Consider the following 19,785-nt stretch of genomic DNA (forward strand, 5'->3'; position numbering starts at 1 on the left):
TTAGCTTTTCCATTCTTCAACAGTCTCCTTGTACTAAATATTAAAGCTTCACCTACCCCGAAGCAAGGGGACAAAACATATTGTCTTTAAATTTATACCAAGACAGTTGAGAAATCAATAGAAACAGAACATCATTATTAAATGTAACAGGAAAAGAAAACCTAAAAAAAAAAAAACAACCCACAATATGTGCTGAAGCTATTCAATAAAGAGAGGGATGGCTGAAAATAAGGCCAAGGAAGGCTGTAACTGTTAACAGTGAGTAGTTTTTTTTTCTTATTCTATACTTTCTCTTCTCCATTAAATGCACTTGGAGGACATATCAGAGCAAACAGGAAAAAGCAAAGAACCAGTATTTACAACACGCTGAAACAGTTGTCATTTAGGTATAATTATGAACAGAAATGCAATGAAAATTTTCCACAGTCTTGCAAAGACAACTCAAGAGGAAAGTCTCTGTGAGGGGCATCGGGTGGTGAGCATCCGTCTGATACTCAGTATCAGCAGAGCTCAGAGCAGCCTACTGCAGTGAGCAAGAAGGCAGAATGGCTGGGCAGAGGACTGCAAACAGTGCACTAGATATATCCTCTCAGGGCGGGGGCATCTGAAATGAGGCATATCTAGCAATTCCTCACCAATAGGTATAAGGTGATGCTACAGCTCTGCATATAGTACAGACGAATGACCGGTTAAGAACACTCACATTTCACAGGCAAAGATGGTAAAGGAAACATTGCTAGCTAGCAAAGGATTCAGCTTGCAACCACAAAACTTAAATGTGACCATAGAGAACAAATGACTTGAATGGAATCAATACAGTTTTGGAGTTTGTTTTTAGTGGTTTTAATTTCACGACAGGCACCTGGAGAGGACTTTTACCAGCATACGCTGGATCATGGCAAAGAGAGCATGAGCACCTAACTGGGTTTCTCACATCCCTCCCCAACAGGAGAACACTTGCCATAAGAAAATGGTCCCACAGAGCACTGGGGTAGGGGGTGGGGGTGGTGGTAGGCTCTGGTAATTTAACTAAACCTTCAGGAAACACAACAAAGATTTTTAGAAGGAATGTATGCTTTTTAAATATTAGGGAAGCTGTGGTAAAAATGATGAAGAGGCTGAATAAAACACTGCCACTCCTTCTTCACCACAAGATTCAATGCCTGAAGTGTACTCTTACTTCTCAAATATGATAATCCACAGAGGTGCCAGAATGGCAAATAAACACTCCTTATTAATTTTCTTAGTAGAGACCAAACCAGTTTTATAAGAAAGTGTGTGTGGGGGAAGCTTCAGACCCTGCATGCCTCTGAAAAGCATTTTCACTTTCTCAGAATCTCTGCAAAGTCAGGACTTACTATACTATGATAGCAGTATTTGTTAATGATCTCCAAACATTTACAAAATCTCTTAAACAATCAAGACAACAAGGTTTCCTAGATAATGTTTGAAGCATTATTATGGAAGGGCAAACAACTCTTTACATAGAGTGAACTACAAACTAGAAACACATCTGGGCCATGACTAACATTACAGCCCAGGAATTAATATCCCCCTAAGAAACCCGAAATTCTACATAAGTAAAAAAAAAAAAAATTCTCCTTTGCCTTCAAATAGTGAAACAGCATGGGCAAAGAAAAGGCCAGTCTGGATTTACACACAACTGCACAACATAATTGCAGATTTAAAAACAAACCAACCAACCAAAAAAAAAAAAAAAAAAACCACAACAACAACAACAAAAACCCCACAACAACAACAACAACAACCAAAACCACCAAAAAACCCCACAAAACAAACAAAAAGAGATCTTTGTTTTAAAGTCACCAAAAGTAACATAAGCACCACATATACTTTACCAGAAACTACTTAAATATTTTCTTAGCTACACAGATCTTCCTAGTTAGAAGACAGCCACATCTTTAACAGCTAGCAGCTAAGTTCCATTTAGAAATACATGCAGGTAAAGGGAACCTTTTTTCTTTCAGAAGAAACAATAAGCAAGTGACAACAAACAGCAATATCTACCCTTCATCCTGCTCAGCCCCTAATAAGTACTGCAACCCCTTCTGCCATTGCAGTAATATCACTATGGGAAAGATTTTAAAACAGGATCTTCCTTTGAGTTTCAATTTCTATTTTTCATTAGTCCCTAATAACTCAGTCTTTTGACTACATTTTTGTTAAGTGACTCAAAGATACGTTAGATTTTTCAAGCTGACCTTTCCACATTAACTGATAATTGTTGAATACAGATCTTCAAAGTTGGGAGGCAATAATGTTGCTAATGTTACCAAAGTTGCCGAAGTTAACATGTTACATGTTTCCAAATGTTAAACATATGTACTTAAATATTACAGTCTAATTTTTTCTATCTATGACCTTTACTAATTTTACTTGCCTCCTCCTCACTGCTGTTATCCTCTTTTTCTTTTTCAGCTTCTTCCTCTTCTTCAGCTTCACTGCTGGAGCTGTCTTCTTTTAATTCTGTTTTCCAGTTACTAGGAACAGTTCTGTTTTTACAGAATTCAAGGGCTTGGTCAAAAGCTGTAAAAGGACAAGCATTTGTTAGCACTGCATAAAGTATCAGTTTGACCAAACATTTTAAGCAAAAAAAGTAGCCAGGGAGTGGCAGAAAGGGCAGAAGGAGGAAAGGCTGCTAATCAGAAGTTTCGGCCCCAAATTGAAAGAACCTCAACAACGATCCTACGTTGTTCATCCTTATTTGTCTTAACCAGCCAAATTGGCCTAGTGTTCTCTGCACTTCAAATTTTTCAGAGCTATTATTAGGATTATTACCACGTTAGTGTCTATAGACACAAATAAGGATAATCTTCTGTATTAGGGCATATATGAAAATTTAACTGCGAGAAGCCCTATTTCAACAGATTTACACTGTGGTTTACATATATTGAACAAGGAAAAGAAGGAAGCAAAAAGCATAAGATAATTCTAAGAGTTTCATCACACAAACTTAAACTTTCAAATGAATCCACAATTCCAGATTCTTGAAAGTGCATAAAGGTAACTTACTCAAAATATCAGGGGTCTATGAAGCTCTAATGCAAAAGGCTGAATATAAAATAACTTATAAAGCCAGTGTGCACTGTATGATTATATCTTTTGTTTGGCATGTCTACATTTAAAACAAGTGCAGTAGAGTGGGTCTTTTAAAAAAAAAAGTTCCTCTATATTTTCAGAAGTGTTCTCCTTCAATATATTACACTATAGGAAAATATCTTCTATTTGTTATGTTTTACATAACAAAATAAATACATGTGCATGTGTTTTCTCTCAGAAAGTTATTTTTACCTTGTTTTAACAATGCGTCAGGCTTTGGTGAAGTTTCACTAATTTCCCGAACATCTTTTCTTGGTACGGAAACGCTAGATAATTTAGAAAGTGTTAAAAAAAAGTATACATTTTAAAGCTAAATTAACAGTATAATACAGAGCTACCACCAAGACTATAACACACTTACTAAATACACAGAAGCAGCATAGGAAGCACATCTTTACAATTCTGTAGTGTTAGCTTGGTACAGTATTAGTCAGTTAGTGGATTAAAACCAAAACTTCTACATAAATTTGGTTAGACTATCCATAAGCATTGACTACATGTTAAAGAAAACATTCTTATTCCACTAACAGGTAGTTTCTAGAGTCTCCCAAATTATATTACTTCACAAAAACCTCATGTTAATTTACCAAATAACTATTCACCCACAAACAAAAAAAAAAACCTTTCTCACTTAAACACAAATAAGTATTAGTAAAAATTGTCAGTATGAAATGAAAGATCTCCAAATTCAAAGAACAAAGCACTTTTCCATTTCTACTGTGGCTATATTCAAGGAAACAAATCTGAACTGCAGATTTGGGGGTTGGGGGACACATGCTTATGTGCGCACAGGCTTATGCTTTTCTCTATTGACCTGTGTTGATGTCTGAGTAACTATCAAATGGTGAAGCGATAGCCTAGACTTAGTAAGTAATTAAAGTACTAAAAGACTGTTAAATATTTCAATATCCTTTCTGCAAAAGCTTTCTGTCAAACTGAAGCAAGTACAATAAATAGCTGCAATTTTAAAAATAAAACCTAAAACCTAGATAAAATAATTCTATTGTTATCCATCAATCCCCCTCCCTCATCAACATGACTTTAAGAACACAAAGTTTCTTATTCCTTTGGAAATCCCATACGCTATGTTTTCTACATTTCTCTGTTCTTTCCTACTTTGAGTAATATTAAACCTCTTTTCAAGGAACACAATAATATGCAATTGTCATCTTGACTGAGCTAAACCCAGAATCATAGAACAGTTTGGGCTGGATGGGTCCCTAGAGATCAACTAGTTCCAAGCCCCATGTGCCTTACTACCTTAAAAAAAAAAAAGAATTAGTGTGGTGTGCGCGTGTGGTATTTGCACGTGTGCACACACCCCCACCCACCCCTTTCTGTAGCTGGATAAGCTTATGGCCACGTCTCTGAAAAGCAGAACTCTATTTCAACCAGAGTAGGAAAAAGTCTCAGGAAATTCCTGAAGTCACAAAACACTACTTCATTTGCCACTATTGTAACAATGAAATTAAAAATAGGACAGACAGTTTTATGTATCTCATGATTAATAATGACAAAGTTTAAGACTAGTTTCATCACAATGTAGGCTGTTAAGAGTTTTCTAAACATTAGAAAAATCTTGGCACAAACTCACTGAGGTTATTAATACTTTCCCCAACACTCTCATACTACATTTCACTTGACTGATACAGATTTTATTGAATTATCAACGTCTACATTCCTACTCACAATTTGCCATCCTTGAAAGAGCGAACGAGAATATTGTCTTTTTTCACTGCAATATCATCACTACAATCTGGACAAACCACCTGCAAAGATATTACAAACGCAAGTTTAGAGAGAAAAAGGAAAAACAGGTGAGTAATAGCATATACCAATGCTTCTCAAAAACCTTGTGGATTCCTCTCTCTTTAGTAACACTGAGACCAGAGCAACTGAGATCCCTTAAAACACAGGAGTGATGACCTCCTGAAAGTACTGAATGCACAAGTTCGTGATTGCTTCCTGAATGGAACTGCCAGCTGCTGCCAGAGACATGAAATAAGAAAAGAATTCTGACAAAAGTACCTGTCATGCCACTACAGCTTAATTCTACTCCTCATCCTAAAAGGATAGAAATTCCACCAAATGGTGCCACCTGACTCTTCTGAAAAACTTCCAGAAATCCCAAGGATGCAATCACACACAGTTTTAAAAACGAAGGCACAGGGGATTTATTAAATGCAGTTTTATAATGCAGGTTTTGTAAGTTATTACATCTACCGAGAAGAGTGCCTCAAGTACAAGTATTATGATAAGTTCTTTAATTCAAGAAGTAGACTTATCAAGTCGAGCACTGAGACAACATAGTAATTATTTGTTGCAATCTTAAAAGCTATTCAAGTTTTGTTAAACCAGTATACAAGTCACTAATTACAAAGCTTCAGGAATTTAATTTAAAAAATATATATTGAATTTCCAGAGTCACAGAACAGAAAAGCAACCCTCTCCATCCTTCATTTCTCTTCTCTCACAATGTGTGTATTTCCCTGAAAGTTAAGAAAAATCTAGCTGTTCTAAAACCCCAAAGAGCAGTAAATGACTGTAGCCTTAATCTAGCCCTCATAAACACGTCTTCTCTCTTCCATCAACTGCTTTCAGTTCTATTTTTCCCCTTAATATACAAATATAGGACAAAAGGTTTTTTTCCTCTTACATAAATCACCAGCCATATAGCATTTTAGAAGGGTAAAGTCAAAAGTTCCAACTCACTCAGAAACAGAGTTGTTATCACAGAGCATAGTCAAATATCCTTCTCAAGAAAAAAATCTAAATTAACAATCTAAGTCTGCAAATTCAATGCATTCTACAGTCTCCAAAGAAAATACTTTACAAATCTAGAATTTACTAATCAAAAGGCAGCTTGAGATATAGTTTGCAACAATGTTCTAATATCAAGGTAGAGGACAGTGATTATCATCCCCTATTTGAAACAGACTGATGAAATCTCTTAGCTCTCTGAAGATGGAAAAGACCCTTCTTGCTTTAGCTATTGGTTTTCTAGAAGCATCAAGACCTCAGCAGTAAGAAATCCATTCAGAGGTTGGAAAACAGCTTACACCACCACCTGATCTAATGCCATTATTTCAAGCAACACGACCTCAATTTTGCCTGAATCAAGTTTTCTCAATTTCCTTGCAAAACAAACTCCACTGGAATCATAGCAGGATGAGAGAGATAATCCTATGTAAACTCAATTTTCTGAAAATGTTGCAAGCAGATTTCCTCACTGCACCTTCCAAAAGCCTTTAAGTACACATTTTAACTAAGCAATGCTATAACGCTTACTAAATCACACTCTCTGACATTAAGAGCAAGTGCCAGGGCTTTTTACAATTACCGTCAGCCATTGCTTTCAAACCCACCCATTCCCCTCCAAAAAAAAGCCAAGGAAAAAAAACCAAACCCACAAACCAAAACACTACCCATGCATTCACGATTAAAAAAATTTAGTCAATCACTGAGTCCTCAAAATAATTTTTACAAAACTTAGACCTCTACAATTTTACATCTGTAAGTGACACGCTATCCAGTTATAGGACTGATATCCAACATAATCAGTCTCCACTACTTATCTTAACTGCTATTTGCTGTAAAGATTTAGAGTAATCCCTGAACTCCTTTTCACATAATAAACTTGCAGAAAGCACATCTGTACGCAATATCATTAATAACAAAGTTATTTTGGGATACGTATTCTTCGCCATATTAAACTTGAATTTTCATTTCTTTAGTCACGTAATTACAATTAGCATAATATAAAGTTAAAGCCAAATTTACCACTAATAAGATAGAATTACTTTATTGATATAGTAGAGGTAACCTGCTTACAAGATAGAAGAATGGAGAGGCATAACTACAGAAGAGGGGATTTAAAAAAAAAAAAGAAAGTTATTTGTGACAAAGATCTAGTATTTGGCACAACCTTTTAGTTTAAATGCAATATGATGTTTATATGCAGAGCTATAAACCTGATTACTAAAATAACAGTTAATCTAGGATAAGCTATTTCAGAGTTAATGAGCTCCACCCTCAAACTTTATCTCTCTACTGCTTCTCATTCATTACAGGAAACTTTCCATGAGGAGTGAGCTATTCCAATCTCCAAATGGAAGCCAAAGAAAAAACAGCGTGTATCTTTGGTATACCTTAGGAGAATAAGCAACAATTCAGTTAATCTTTAAGACGTGGCAGACCACAGCTAGGCGGAGGAGCACTACACCAGTCACGTGCAAGCCCCATGCCCACCAGAGGCTGCCACAGAAACTGCTGTCTGTCCTATGCGTGAGCAACCCAACAGGTGACACAAAGCCGCTCAAGCCAGTCTGACTGATGGCTTCTCAGAGCGCAACTGTGAGGCAGGTGATACTGCGTCAATCTCGATGACAGCTTTCAGTAAAGAAATAGCCCTGTTTCCTTGTCTGTTACTGAAAACATCTCTTCCAGCTAGCTGTCATTAACATGATATCTCCTTGCAATACAGTCTGCCCTCTCCCTTGTCAAAAAGACTTCAAGGATTCATTCTCTCCCACCAATGTTTCCAAAAGAAGTCCTGCTGGAAAGCCTCTGGACTGCATTATAAGATGCAGGAGGTGACAAGTAGAAAGTTGCAACTGAGAGCTATTGCACACACTAAGAAGAGTTAAATATTACTGTATGGTATCTTTTCAAAAGCCATTACCAGGGAGATATTATTCAAATATTTACAATTAATAACAAAATAAAAATTAAAAAGCGGGGTACTAGAAGGAACCACATATAGAAATATGTTAATTTCCAAATATACAAGTCAGTCTATATGCAATCCTTAAAGTAACAGTGATATTTTAGTAGAATTTTGTTAAAGAGTGTCTTTAAACCCGAATAAAGGAAGGTAGACAAGATTTGTACTAAAAGACTACAATGTTATTTTAAAGGAAGTTTATTGGCCATTCCCTACTACCCACCATAGCAACAAAGAAAAAGCATTTCATTTTTATCATCAAATGTGTTTATATTGAACCTAGAAAAATAGTATAGATGTAATCTCCAAACTTTCTCACTCTTTGCACTTCTTTATATTTTCTTCCTTGATAAAACTTGCTAGTTCAGAAAAATGACACCCAATAGCCTAGGAATAAAGCCCTGAAATTTTAGTTCAACAGTACTAAAACACACTGTTGAGGTGGAATTAGGTCAGCGAGATCTGACTATCTGGAAAAACTAAAGCCATGTTAGCAATCATTTTTTTAAACAAATGTATTTACATATACAACATTTCCTTTGACTATTACTATTCAGTCCAATGTGAAGAAACATATTAAGTTCTAATAAAAATATAAATTAATCCATCAAAATTGCAAAGCCCCACCTTTCTTTGGTGCCCAGAAAATGAATGAAACTTTACAAAATTAAGATAAAGATGGAACTCTTACCAAGGCTGGAAACCACAGAGCTTTCTTTTTATCCACACTGAAGCAGTCTACACACACAACTTTTCCTAATAACTCGTCACTTTGTTTCCTGTCATCTTCATCTTCATCGCTGGAAGAGGATGAAGATTCTTCTTCAGGACTAAACAACAGAAAAAGACTTAAAACTCAACTATTCAAAACTCGCCTATTGTAACTGCAGGAGATCCAAAGGTAATTGCTGAAGAGGCATAAAACACTAGTGACTTGAATTACCTGTTAAGTGTTTCAGGACAAAAACGAATTAAAGTATTTGTAAGGATGTTATAATAACAACTCAAACATTACAAACTCAGAAACACACATCTACATGTAACATAAGCAAGAACCAAACAAAACACCGCCATCCACTGTTCAAAAATACTGTTGCAGTTGTAGTTTTGGACCAACATTAAGCTAAACTGTTTTGTTTTCCTCTTCATCTCTCTATGCTTAAACAGTCATGCAGAATAAAAAAGCTATTTTTGAGAAAGGACAAATCTCTGTAGATGTAAAATCAGCCATGAAGATGAATAGCAAAGAGAGAAAGTTGGCTATTTTATCGTGAAACAGTTCTTTAAAGATGTGCAGCGAACCTTTTCAACGATTGTTTCAGTTTCGCATTGAATGAAGTATTTGAATGTAAGTAGATGGGCAAAGCTGCAAATGCATTTTGATGAAAAACAGTTCTGGCTCATTGTTTTGACTGTTCTAGTACAAAGTTGCACTTAGTTTTAAGCACATGGAACATGTACATGTACAAAACTACTCCAACTAAAATTACCTGCAATTGATGAAAAAGAAAAAAAAACAGCACATATAGTTTACTTACATTTTACTAGTCACTTTAAAGGTTAATTCTCAGAAAATACACAGTGTGTTCAATGAGCACAACAAGCAGAATTTTAAAAGCCGTATTTCATTTTTCACATAACTACTTTTGAGCACAAGGTTCAGTATTCACAGAAGACTCACAGTTAGCATTTGTGTAAGAGAAGACAACTGATTTACAGTCTAAGGTAAATTATTGTATTCTATTTCCCCGCCTTAATTTTACATCATCATTTGTAGCGCTGATTAAGCACTGCTTTCCCTTGCGACTTCCCCCAACCCCCATCTTTTATAACATAGTGATTTATTTTAAAATACAGTATGGAAGTCTTTCAAGGCTGCTTTCCGGGGTTTGAGAATCTCTTGTGGAAAGAGAAAGAAGCTAAGGACTAGAGAGAAAGACAGGACTATTTTAGAGAGACTACAACCTAGCTCAGTTATACCATTATCTGTGCCATTTGTCTTTTTGCTCAGTTCAAACGGTATTAATCATAAGCTAAAGATAAGTTTGTTGTTTCTGTCACGATAATGTCGTGTACACTTAGGGAAACAGAGACGACAACAACCCAGTCATAGACACTAAGGATGATATAATCACATACTCTGTGGTATATGCCAGCTTTTTCCATATTTTTCCTTCAATATATCACAAATTAGGAAATAGGTAATTTACTAAATTTATAGTACCGCTATATATCTACAGGGCAATATTTATTTCAAGCTATCTAAAGGACAGAGTGTGAGAAGATAATCTAAGCAAGAAAACTCCCTTCCCACCCCAGCCACTACCACCTCAAAACTTCAAAGAAACATCACCCGCCCAGGCCCCAAACAGACAAAAACACACAAAAAAACAACAAACACACTCACAAAAAACAATCCCTGGAGTATTTAACACTGTTTTTTCAAGATCACAACTACCAAGAATTTTGGCACCTAAGAAATCAAGTCGCTAATCTTATTGGTTTTCTATCAAAAAGCTCTGCTGCAAACCATAACACTGTTCACCTATTTCTAAAAGCCCTTCAGAGACTTTAATGAGAAGGGCCCTTCAGACCCTAATGAGAAACCAAAGGTCTACATGAGGATTCTAGTGCCATCTACAAAGACTTCCTGCCAGCTGGACTAAGATTGCCTTGTAATGGTTTTAGTTCGAGTACAACACATTTATAAAACTAATATTCTACTACAGAAAACGTTCTGAGTATAGCTTAACAACACATTTCCACATGGTACGCCACTTTTCTTTTTCTAGTTCAAAAACAAAAACAAGAAAAAAAACTCTTGCCTATACCTGGTACTATTTAAAATACTGATTACATGAAGACTTGTAATTCTTGCATACAACACACATAAAGCTGACTTTCAGTCTGAGTGCTAAACAATACTTTTCATATAGCTGTTTTTTGAATAAGAGAAGCCTGAACATGCAACTAAAAAAAACCAAACCAAAACAAAAATTCCACGCACATTGAAAGCTTCAGAATTGAATACAGATGGCACAGATATAAAGATGTTAAACTTACATATGATTGGATCTCCTTCCTCTGTTTGTTTTCTTTCCTATAACAGGAGTCCCAAAGTGTTCAGGATTTGTGAGTGGAAGCTGGTCTAGTGTCTGTTGAAATGAAAAAATCCATAAACATACATAACAAAGCTGGCGTAAGTTCTGCTCCAAATCATAAATGTGTATAATCTGGTTAAAATAATTTTTGTCAATGGAGAGACTTTGTAATTACAAAAAAAAAAATACAGAAGTACAGCAGAGTAACGTGTTTGTTTGTTTTTCCAACATTTTTTCCATACCTCTGAATAATTAACTTTTGTCCAACACACAGAAAATTCTTCCCGTAAGTCCTGTCTTTGGACCATTCAAACACAGAGAATTAGGCATCAGGTGTTCTGCTGACCTGGAATACTCCATCTCTACAGGATGTATTTTCTGTCTGTCCAACCATCAGACTAAACAAAACACCAAATCATCTACTTTAAAATGAACAAAGTTGCCCTATGAAATCAAACTGCAGGATACCTGTGCAGCAGCAAACAAGTTAATTGTATTTTTGTTAGTAATTCATAATATTCATAATTTGGTATAGCAGAGAAAAATTCTAAAACCATTTTAGAGAGGTTGTTACATTGATAATTGAGAGGGTGAAAACTGATGCTATGTTAGCATCAGAACAAAAAGAGAGGGAGAGAAAAAACTTTCTGCATTCAGGGAGAATGATAGAGCATCAAGAGGAGGAGTTCATGCACATACAGTGTCTTCTTTCCCTAAGCCTGCTGGTATCTATTTAAATGATAGCTGTTCCAGATTTGAATGCTCCTGGTACACACAGTTTTTAGTATAAGGCACTTATTATTGTTCTTTGAAAGAAGGCATAAAGCCTTCCAAAGAAAATATGCCCCTCCAAATTACACTTCTGAGTCATGTATGAATTTGTAAATCTGAAACAAAACCACGAATTTCAAAAGTATTCTGTGTCAGATGGAACTGGACACAGAGAAAATAAAACTGGCTTTTAAAATTCTTCAAGTAAATGCACGATTACTTCTGAGTGTGGTGGACACCCTAAAAGATCCGTCACACTTGGGAAGTCAGAGGTGAAGCTAAAGCAACATCAGAACAAGGCAATCATGTGGCACTGACCTAATTACAAAAGAAATGTGAGAGCAATTTTCCCTGCTGAGTAGCTATGCAATCATGAGGTAATTATAAGAAATGCACAACAAGCATTTCGTTGAGGGCTGGTGACAAAGAGTATCAGTGACTTTTGGCAAGACATCAAAAGCTAAGACAGTGAGAATGATGATAAAATAAAAAGTAGCAGTCACCTGAATGTAAGGTTTATTTGAATCTGACAAAATAATCTGAAATCACTCTTGTTAAGCCAAATGGGTTGCAAAGCAATATACAGAGACTTAAGTTTTCAACCTGCTTACTATAAAGTAATACTATTGAAACCATCTTAAAATAATATTTATGGAATAGAAGCAATCTAATTTTCAGGAGTGCTGATCATTAACAACAAAGAGCTAATCAAAGGACACCACAATCCTTAAAATGATGGCACTTATATCTGAATCCAGATTTAGGAATCTAGTTAGGCCCCCTTCTTTACATGTGTTTAATCCTGACTTAGAATTCTAGAAGGTACCTGAACCTTCACAAGAATGCAGCAGGCAGGCAGGATGATGAGCTGACTACAATAATAAAGCATATTTATGTAGAGAAAAAAAAAAAAAAACATACTATTTTCAATAGCTTTCTAATAAGTTAACATGTTTACATAAACGTGCCCATTGGTCCAGATTGCCTTACATAATAAGAAGGAATAACCTTAATTCTGAAATTTCAACTGCTTGAAATTTCTACAATTGTCTGCATGCTTTAATATGCAAGTCACCTTTAAGACAAGAACCAGCTTCAAAATATTGATAACTGTCTTAAAATTAATGGGTAACAGCAACTTATAATATGCCGTTTAAAATAAAAGAACGGATCTTTCAAGTTTATCAGCTAATACAAATTACATTTCATCATCTACCTAAAATCCAGTAGAACTTAATTATGTCCAAAGACGTACATTATTTTTTTCACCTACTATATTTAGATTTTTTTTTCCAATTAATACTTACAGATAGTTTTTTGTATAAAGCAAAGTAGTTTTGTGATCATGGGTTTTTTTGCGTGATCTACAATCTGCGGACCATTAATAATATAAAAGTGAAAAATACAAAATGTTGATTTTGTTTCTTAACTTACACAATTTGGTGAAATTCAATCGTATTTCTCAATTTAAAGAAAGAGTAAGTCAGACCCTGTGGACTGTATTTTACATAATCCACATGTTTAGTAGCATGGATGTACATAACATACTGAAGACTGAGGTAATAAAAATATCACCTTCAATTTTTTCTAAATAAAAAGTTATCATACAAAAATTATTCAATTACCTCGCTTTCAGCAAAATGTCTTTCTCCTTTTAAACACAGGGAAGAGCGTCGAAGAGTCTTCTCATCACCATCATCAAATACTGTTACCAGGTAAGAAGAAGTGAGGCAAAGAAAAAAAAAGAAAAAAAGATTATATATATATATATATTTTTTTTTAGATCAGTATATTAGTCAAGTGATTGATTTACATGTCAGAAAGAACTAGATATATATTCCTGTAGCCAGTCTCCTTAAAAAAAAGCTGCACCTGGATACTTCTGCATAGCTAGATAAACTGCTGTCTCACCACAGCTACTCCACGCTTGCATATGTTAAATGTAATCTTAAGTAATGAGTAGTTGAGCAGACAATTCATGGATCATGATACAAAATTAAAAAGTAATGCAAGCTAGGACTGAGACGCCATTCTTCAAGCATTTTCAATTTCTACAGAACTTTATTCCAGAACTTGCACAATATTCAAACAGAAGCTATGACTACTATGGAGAAACATAGATGGCTAGTTTGGGAAAAAAGTCACAGTTTAATGTTATATCAAAGTTCAACATCTTTCACTACTGGCATTCATTTGCGCTAGAAAACAAGAGCTGTATCAGCCTAAGGAAAATGACAACTGTCAAAATGCAGGCAATCAAAAAAAACAGCTCTGGAGAGAAAACTGGGACGTTCCTGGTTTCTAGACTTTCTGCTATCACTGGTTTAACTGGAAACAAGTTCATATAATACAGTTCCCTTCAGGTACATACTTTATCCTTTTCAGTCCTAAAACGCACTGCACACATTCAAGGCGGGATCTTCAGAAGCTGATAAAATTGGTCATATAAAAAGTAAGATTTTGCCAAATCTTCTACAGGTACTTAACTGATGACAACTTGGTGACAAGTTTTAACTCTTGGGCTATGTTTGTACCATCCAGCGAGACAAGAACTGACCCCCTCCCCAACAGGGATAACAATTATATTCTTGTCTCCACACTGCAGTGATTTGAAGACTTTTGTGAGCATGGAAACACTCCCAAGATCAGATTAAAATATTACATTAAAAGTCAAAAATTGCAGCAATTTCTTAGTATGTTTCTTTCGCCTTCATTCAGATCTTCTATCCATCAACAGTACAGCCAAGCCCAATTCTGTCAGTCTCATTAGAATTAAATCACGTGTTAGAAAACTAAGAACATGTAACCATGTTCCCAAACAACAGTCAAAGTAACAGTGTTAGGAGAATGGCTGTCAACTGACAAAAGATACCTGGCAAGATTAAAGAGATTAATTTTCAGCCACATTTGGCTTTCAAACAGTGGACACTATACTCTCATTTTTGACTTTTACTAAGACAACTAAAAACATACAAAAGCAACAAGGTACATAAATATTCTTGATTAGTATTTATTTGATATGAAAGTAACTTTTACCTAGTTCTGTGAATTTTTCATGCCCATACAAAATTCAGTACTAATGATTAACAAAATTCCCCCTGCAACTACCATTCCCCAGTCTGTGTTTTATACTACAGTAACTGCTAAGTACTGTTCAGTGATATCAGTTATAGATGCATATTTGTCACTACAAAATTTATTGAAAAGTATCAAGAGCAAGAACCGCACAAGAAAACACATAGATTTGGGGCTGCATCTCAAATGGTCAACACATAATTTAGCCCTCCCATGGTTAAGTGAAGGCAGCACGTTCCTAATTTAGTTTGCGTTAATTAACATAACAGTCTCCTTGCATAATGAGAGATTTAAAAAAAAAAATAAATCTATTAACTTCAAGGGATAAGCTGACTACAACAGAAGTAAACCTATTTAGAGCTGGGCAGGTAGTCACATTATGTATCCTATGTGGTAATCTGCTTGTGGCCTCTTCCCTGCCAGAGGGATTCTTAATCTTGTTCCGTAACATGAATACACTAAAGGAAAAGATTCACCTCCCTGAAAGACCTGTGTGGCCAGAACAGCACATATGGTAATGCATATGACACTGTAATCGAAAAGAACATCTTCTAAACAATATATTTAGCAGACATACAGTAGTGTAATGCATTTAAAACACCTATTCTGAAATTACAAGGAAAAGGAAAAAAGAGGCAACTTAAAGGCAATTTAATGCAAATAAAACCAGCTTGAATTCTGAGAAAAAGCAATGTAATGACAAAAAAAAGCCTGGAAGGGGATAAGGCTACTTTTGAACATGCCAAATTCTGCATTTTTAGTAAAGCAAACAATCCCATGTTTTTTTTTCCTCACAGTAAACATAGAGTTAAATGTTGAACTTTCTAAAGATACATTTATATGCATGATGAAACAGTATCTAGTTACCAGGATTGTAATACCTTGAGATTTTTCAGGAATTTTCATAGGACAGGCAAAAACTAAGGACACTCCATGTATTTATGTAACTGTGGTAGTCCAATTTTCAAAAGCTATGCCAGTTGAAGTTTTGAGGTGTCTGGTGGGTTAGTTTGTTTGTTTTGTTGTGGGTTTTTGGTGGGTTGTTTGGGTTTTTTTTTTAGTTTAGTTTAGCTCCTATCTTCCTTTGGTAAGAAAGTAGTAGCGCCAAAAAAAGACATAAACAAATTGATGAACAATTTCTGTTCAGACAACATGGTATGAATATAAGACAGACACAGATCTCTTAAAGCAACCTTGCCCATACTTTAGTGTTTAAAAGTGCTCTCAAGAAGCTCCAAAATGGTTATTCCTCTAAATTCTACATGCTACTGCTACAATAGCATAAATGGTCATAAGTAACAACTTCTGGCAAGGTACTACTTCAGATCTGTCCCTTCACAAAGTTTCTGACCAAATCATAGTAATTTTATTCACAAAATCATTAACAGTTCAAGCAATTAGATACTTCTCAACAAGTGCTAAAACAACACCAGCTAACTGCTGGCTAAGATGTGTGCTAATTGTGAAATCGCATTCTGAAAACGGCAACTAGCCCTTGAAATAGGACTTTCACTGAGATCTACAAAGTCATCACTGTCTGTAAAGATAACTTCAGTCTCATTCCACTAACTCTCCTGACAAAGATTATTCTAATCATCCACTGCTAGAGTCACTTCTCAAAGTACATTACACAGCCAGCAGCTGTGCTATTTTTACTGATTCTGGAAGGTCAACATGCTTTTGTCTACTTTTATCTACAAAATATGGTTTTCAGTCTCAACTCTTACATCTCTTCCTACTTCTCAAGTTCAGCATTTTTGACAGACGTCTCTTTTGGTTTACAGACTGCAACTCCGTGACACCTTCAAAATTTAATCTGCACAGATTCTTATTCTTCTTGCTGAACTGCTAACCTCATGCTTTCTCAGTAGCATAAACATGTACGTAAACATAGTTCCAACACCAGCTATACCATTTAGCTCTTAAGAGTTCTCATATCTGATCCACTGCTATATTAATTACAAAACACCATCTATAATGTTAAGCCTTGTCTTTGTACCTCACACTTCACCCCATCCTAACCTGGTCCCTCCTCTACTCATACATTCTACTTCTCCAACAAGAAAACAGATAAATTTTCGGCAGCACTTATCTGGAAGGTCTTATTTAAACTTACAGCTCTACTCCTTTCTAAAAGGACTATGATGAGGCAAAGTTAGTCTTTCCCTAGTTGTTTAACATCACTTCATCAATAACAACCCTTAACATCTCAAAACAACTAAGTCTTGCTGAGGTTCTTTCAAGACCTGGTCTTCATCTTCCCATGTCCCAGTTATCTGCCAAGGAAAAGAATATGTAGTTTCTCAAGAATCAATAAATTTCCTGTAATACCTTTAAGACTACCAGTGCACAGATGGAATATACGTTATCCTTCTACAGTTGATCAGTTTTGCCCAAGACAGATTGATCTACTACTAAAAGAGTAAGCCCATGTACATAAAGCCTTTAAAAAAATTTAAAGGAAAAAAAAAATGCTGTATTTGCTTGTGGGCATGTGGATACATCATCTGAAGTCTGAAACATCCCATCAGAAAATATGTGAAACAAACAAGAAAAGACTTCTTTGGAAAAAATCTATGTCTGTTTTTACTGCAGCTGTTATTAGGGCTAAGTCAGAGTAGGGAAAAATTATTGCAACTTGTGTTTTAAAGGCACTTGTTTTCCTTTTTTAAGGAAGTACGACAGCATACTTTGCTTCCGAATATTTAACAGTATCTAAGAAGCAGTTACCAATTACAGAGCAATTCACTAGGTTTTATTTGGGGTCCCAATTTCACTTTGTGATGGGTACATTTTCTTATAAAAACCCGAAATAAGAAGTTTAGGTGGGGGTTTTTGTGTGTGTGTTTGGTTTGTTTTGGTTTGTGTGGAAGTTGTGTACGTGTCTGAGGGATTTTGTTTGTTTTTTAATACAAACTTTGAATACCTAAATATCTAAAAAAATATCTCTTACCATCTTTAAGACATGTCCAGGTCACAGGTTTAAGTCATGAGTTTTATTCAAACACATAACTCTTTCTCTTACCTACAGTGTACCAACTTGCATCTGTTAATTTGTTGATTACTGCTTCCTGGTAAGTTCCATCCGGATTCTTCACTTCCACAACAGTTCCCACCTAAAATACAAAAGCCACTTAGCACTGGAGAGCTTCCACAACAGGCAATGAAGTTAACACTTTTGTATTTATAGAATCATAAAATGGTTTGGAGTGGAAGAGACCTTAAAAATCATCTAGTTCTAATCCTTCCACCATGGGCAGGTTGCTCAAAGCCCTAAACAGCCTCCCAATCTTCGTGGTGAAGAATTTATTTTTTCTATATAATATAAACCTTCCTTCTTCCTGTTTGAAATCATTATATCTCTTGTCCTGTCACTACACGCCCTTGTAAAAAGCCCCTCTCCATCTTTCTTGGAGGTGACCTTTAGGTACTGGAAGGCTGCTATAAGGTCTCCCTGAAGCCTTTTCTTCTCCAGACTGAACAACCCCAACCCTCTCAGCCTGTCCTCATAGCAAAGAGAGTTAATTCCTAACCTATTCCTACCTTATATATACCATACTTTTCCAGTTTCACTTGAATATACCTGTATCTCTCAAAACTCTTTTTCATTCTTCTAAAATAAGTCAACTAACTGAGCTGATTATTTCCTGCCAGCAGGTGGGGAACAAGAACCAATTTGAGTGATGTCATTCTCTTGTATAAGAGCTTGCCATCAAATGCTTCAGCTGAGTTTTCCAAAGCAACAGCAACTAAAAATCAGAGCCAACCAAACTCTTTTTGGCTTTAAGGCCAAAAAGAACAAAGAGGCCTGCATCAGCCTGTAGGCTGCATCCCCTTTAATTACAAAGGAAGAAGTTAACATGTAGACTATACTAACTCTAGCTTTGCAGCATTAACTTTTATGCCTCATGATCCTATGTGGCTTGTGTAATAAATTGAACCTTCCAGTTTCACCCCATACTGCATGTAGACATTTATGTCAAATACTGAAAAAGAAAGCTTTTCAAAGTGTTAGCAAAATATAAAACAAATTTCTTACCTTTAAGGGACCCTTTATGTGGTCATCCTGCACTTCCACTGTTGAAGAATCATGTCTGAAAGTTACCTAAAAAATATAATTCAACTAACAATCACTTGATACAATTGAGCAGCGTAAGCACATGCAAATGTCAATAGCCCTTCTCTTCACTCTCATTTTACAGTTAATCCCCATAGCCTTTCCACTTGCTGAAAACAGCATTTCATTCAGGTATTTTAGAAGAGACAATTGAGGAGACAATTTCTTGGTGGTCAAAACTTCTAAAATATTTTTTATTTTTCAGAATAGCATCATTAACTCTAAAGGAAGTGGCAAACAATAATTTACCAACAATGTTTAAAGGCTCAAAATGATCTGTGAAGTTCTCTTAGTGATATTAATTGTACTGTGCTAGTACCACATCAAGAAAGGAGAAAGATTCAAGAGTTATGAGCATAAATATTTGTTAAGAAACATTTATATTTCAATGATCTGAAATCAAACTGGTCTAGCACCTATATCTAACCTCATATCATGTTCTCTTTTGCTTTTGCCAATAAAAGTTCTTTTCCCTCACTCACGGTTGAAAGACTCACACAAAAAGAGTACAGGACACAGCTGTCACCTCAACAAAATGAACAACCCAAATAGCCTTTCATTTAACATCAGCCTAGCCCTACATGTTGCTAGTTAACTGGAAGCAAGCACACAGGCAGCTAGCTTTTTATTATTTCAAAACTAGAGTAAGTAAATCTTGTAAGTATTTCCAAGGTATTCTCCCATGTCATCCTACACCTGCTGTCCTCATGAAAAAAAAAAAGAAAAAAAAAAAGTCTGGAAATTAAAAAAAAAAAAAAGTCTGGAAATTCAAAGATGCTACAGATAGCCACCATTCATTTTACTCAAAATCAACTTGGTCAAACTGAAAATCACAGAATCCTTCTATTAATTACACCCAAAGTTTTATTTCCACTCTG

At 35.5% G+C, this 19,785-nt stretch overlaps 1 protein-coding gene across 5 annotated transcripts in view; it reads right to left on the reverse strand.

The window, feature by feature from the left end:
• Window positions 1-19,785, reverse strand: part of ARID4B (AT-rich interaction domain 4B) — a 93,146-nt gene that overhangs the window by 35,957 nt on the left and 37,404 nt on the right. For 4 of the 5 annotated variants that reach the window (XM_065059719.1, XM_065059715.1, XM_065059716.1 and 1 more), the window contains exons 4-11: window positions 18,830-18,895; window positions 17,816-17,906; window positions 13,341-13,420; window positions 10,907-10,998; window positions 8,535-8,673; window positions 4,810-4,889; window positions 3,313-3,386; window positions 2,402-2,547 (exon numbers count right to left, since the gene is read on the reverse strand). In XM_065059719.1, the coding sequence (XP_064915791.1) occupies window positions 2,402-2,547; window positions 3,313-3,386; window positions 4,810-4,889; window positions 8,535-8,673; window positions 10,907-10,998; window positions 13,341-13,420; window positions 17,816-17,906; window positions 18,830-18,895 (768 nt within the window). The remainder of the gene's footprint in view (window positions 1-2,401; window positions 2,548-3,312; window positions 3,387-4,809; window positions 4,890-8,534; window positions 8,674-10,906; window positions 10,999-13,340; window positions 13,421-17,815; window positions 17,907-18,829; window positions 18,896-19,785) is intronic. The other variant, XM_065059718.1, reaches the window with a different exon arrangement.

The sequence above is a fragment of the Columba livia genome, chromosome 3, assembly GCF_036013475.1.
Source record: "Columba livia isolate bColLiv1 breed racing homer chromosome 3, bColLiv1.pat.W.v2, whole genome shotgun sequence".
In the NCBI taxonomy this organism is placed as follows: domain Eukaryota; kingdom Metazoa; phylum Chordata; class Aves; order Columbiformes; family Columbidae; genus Columba; species Columba livia.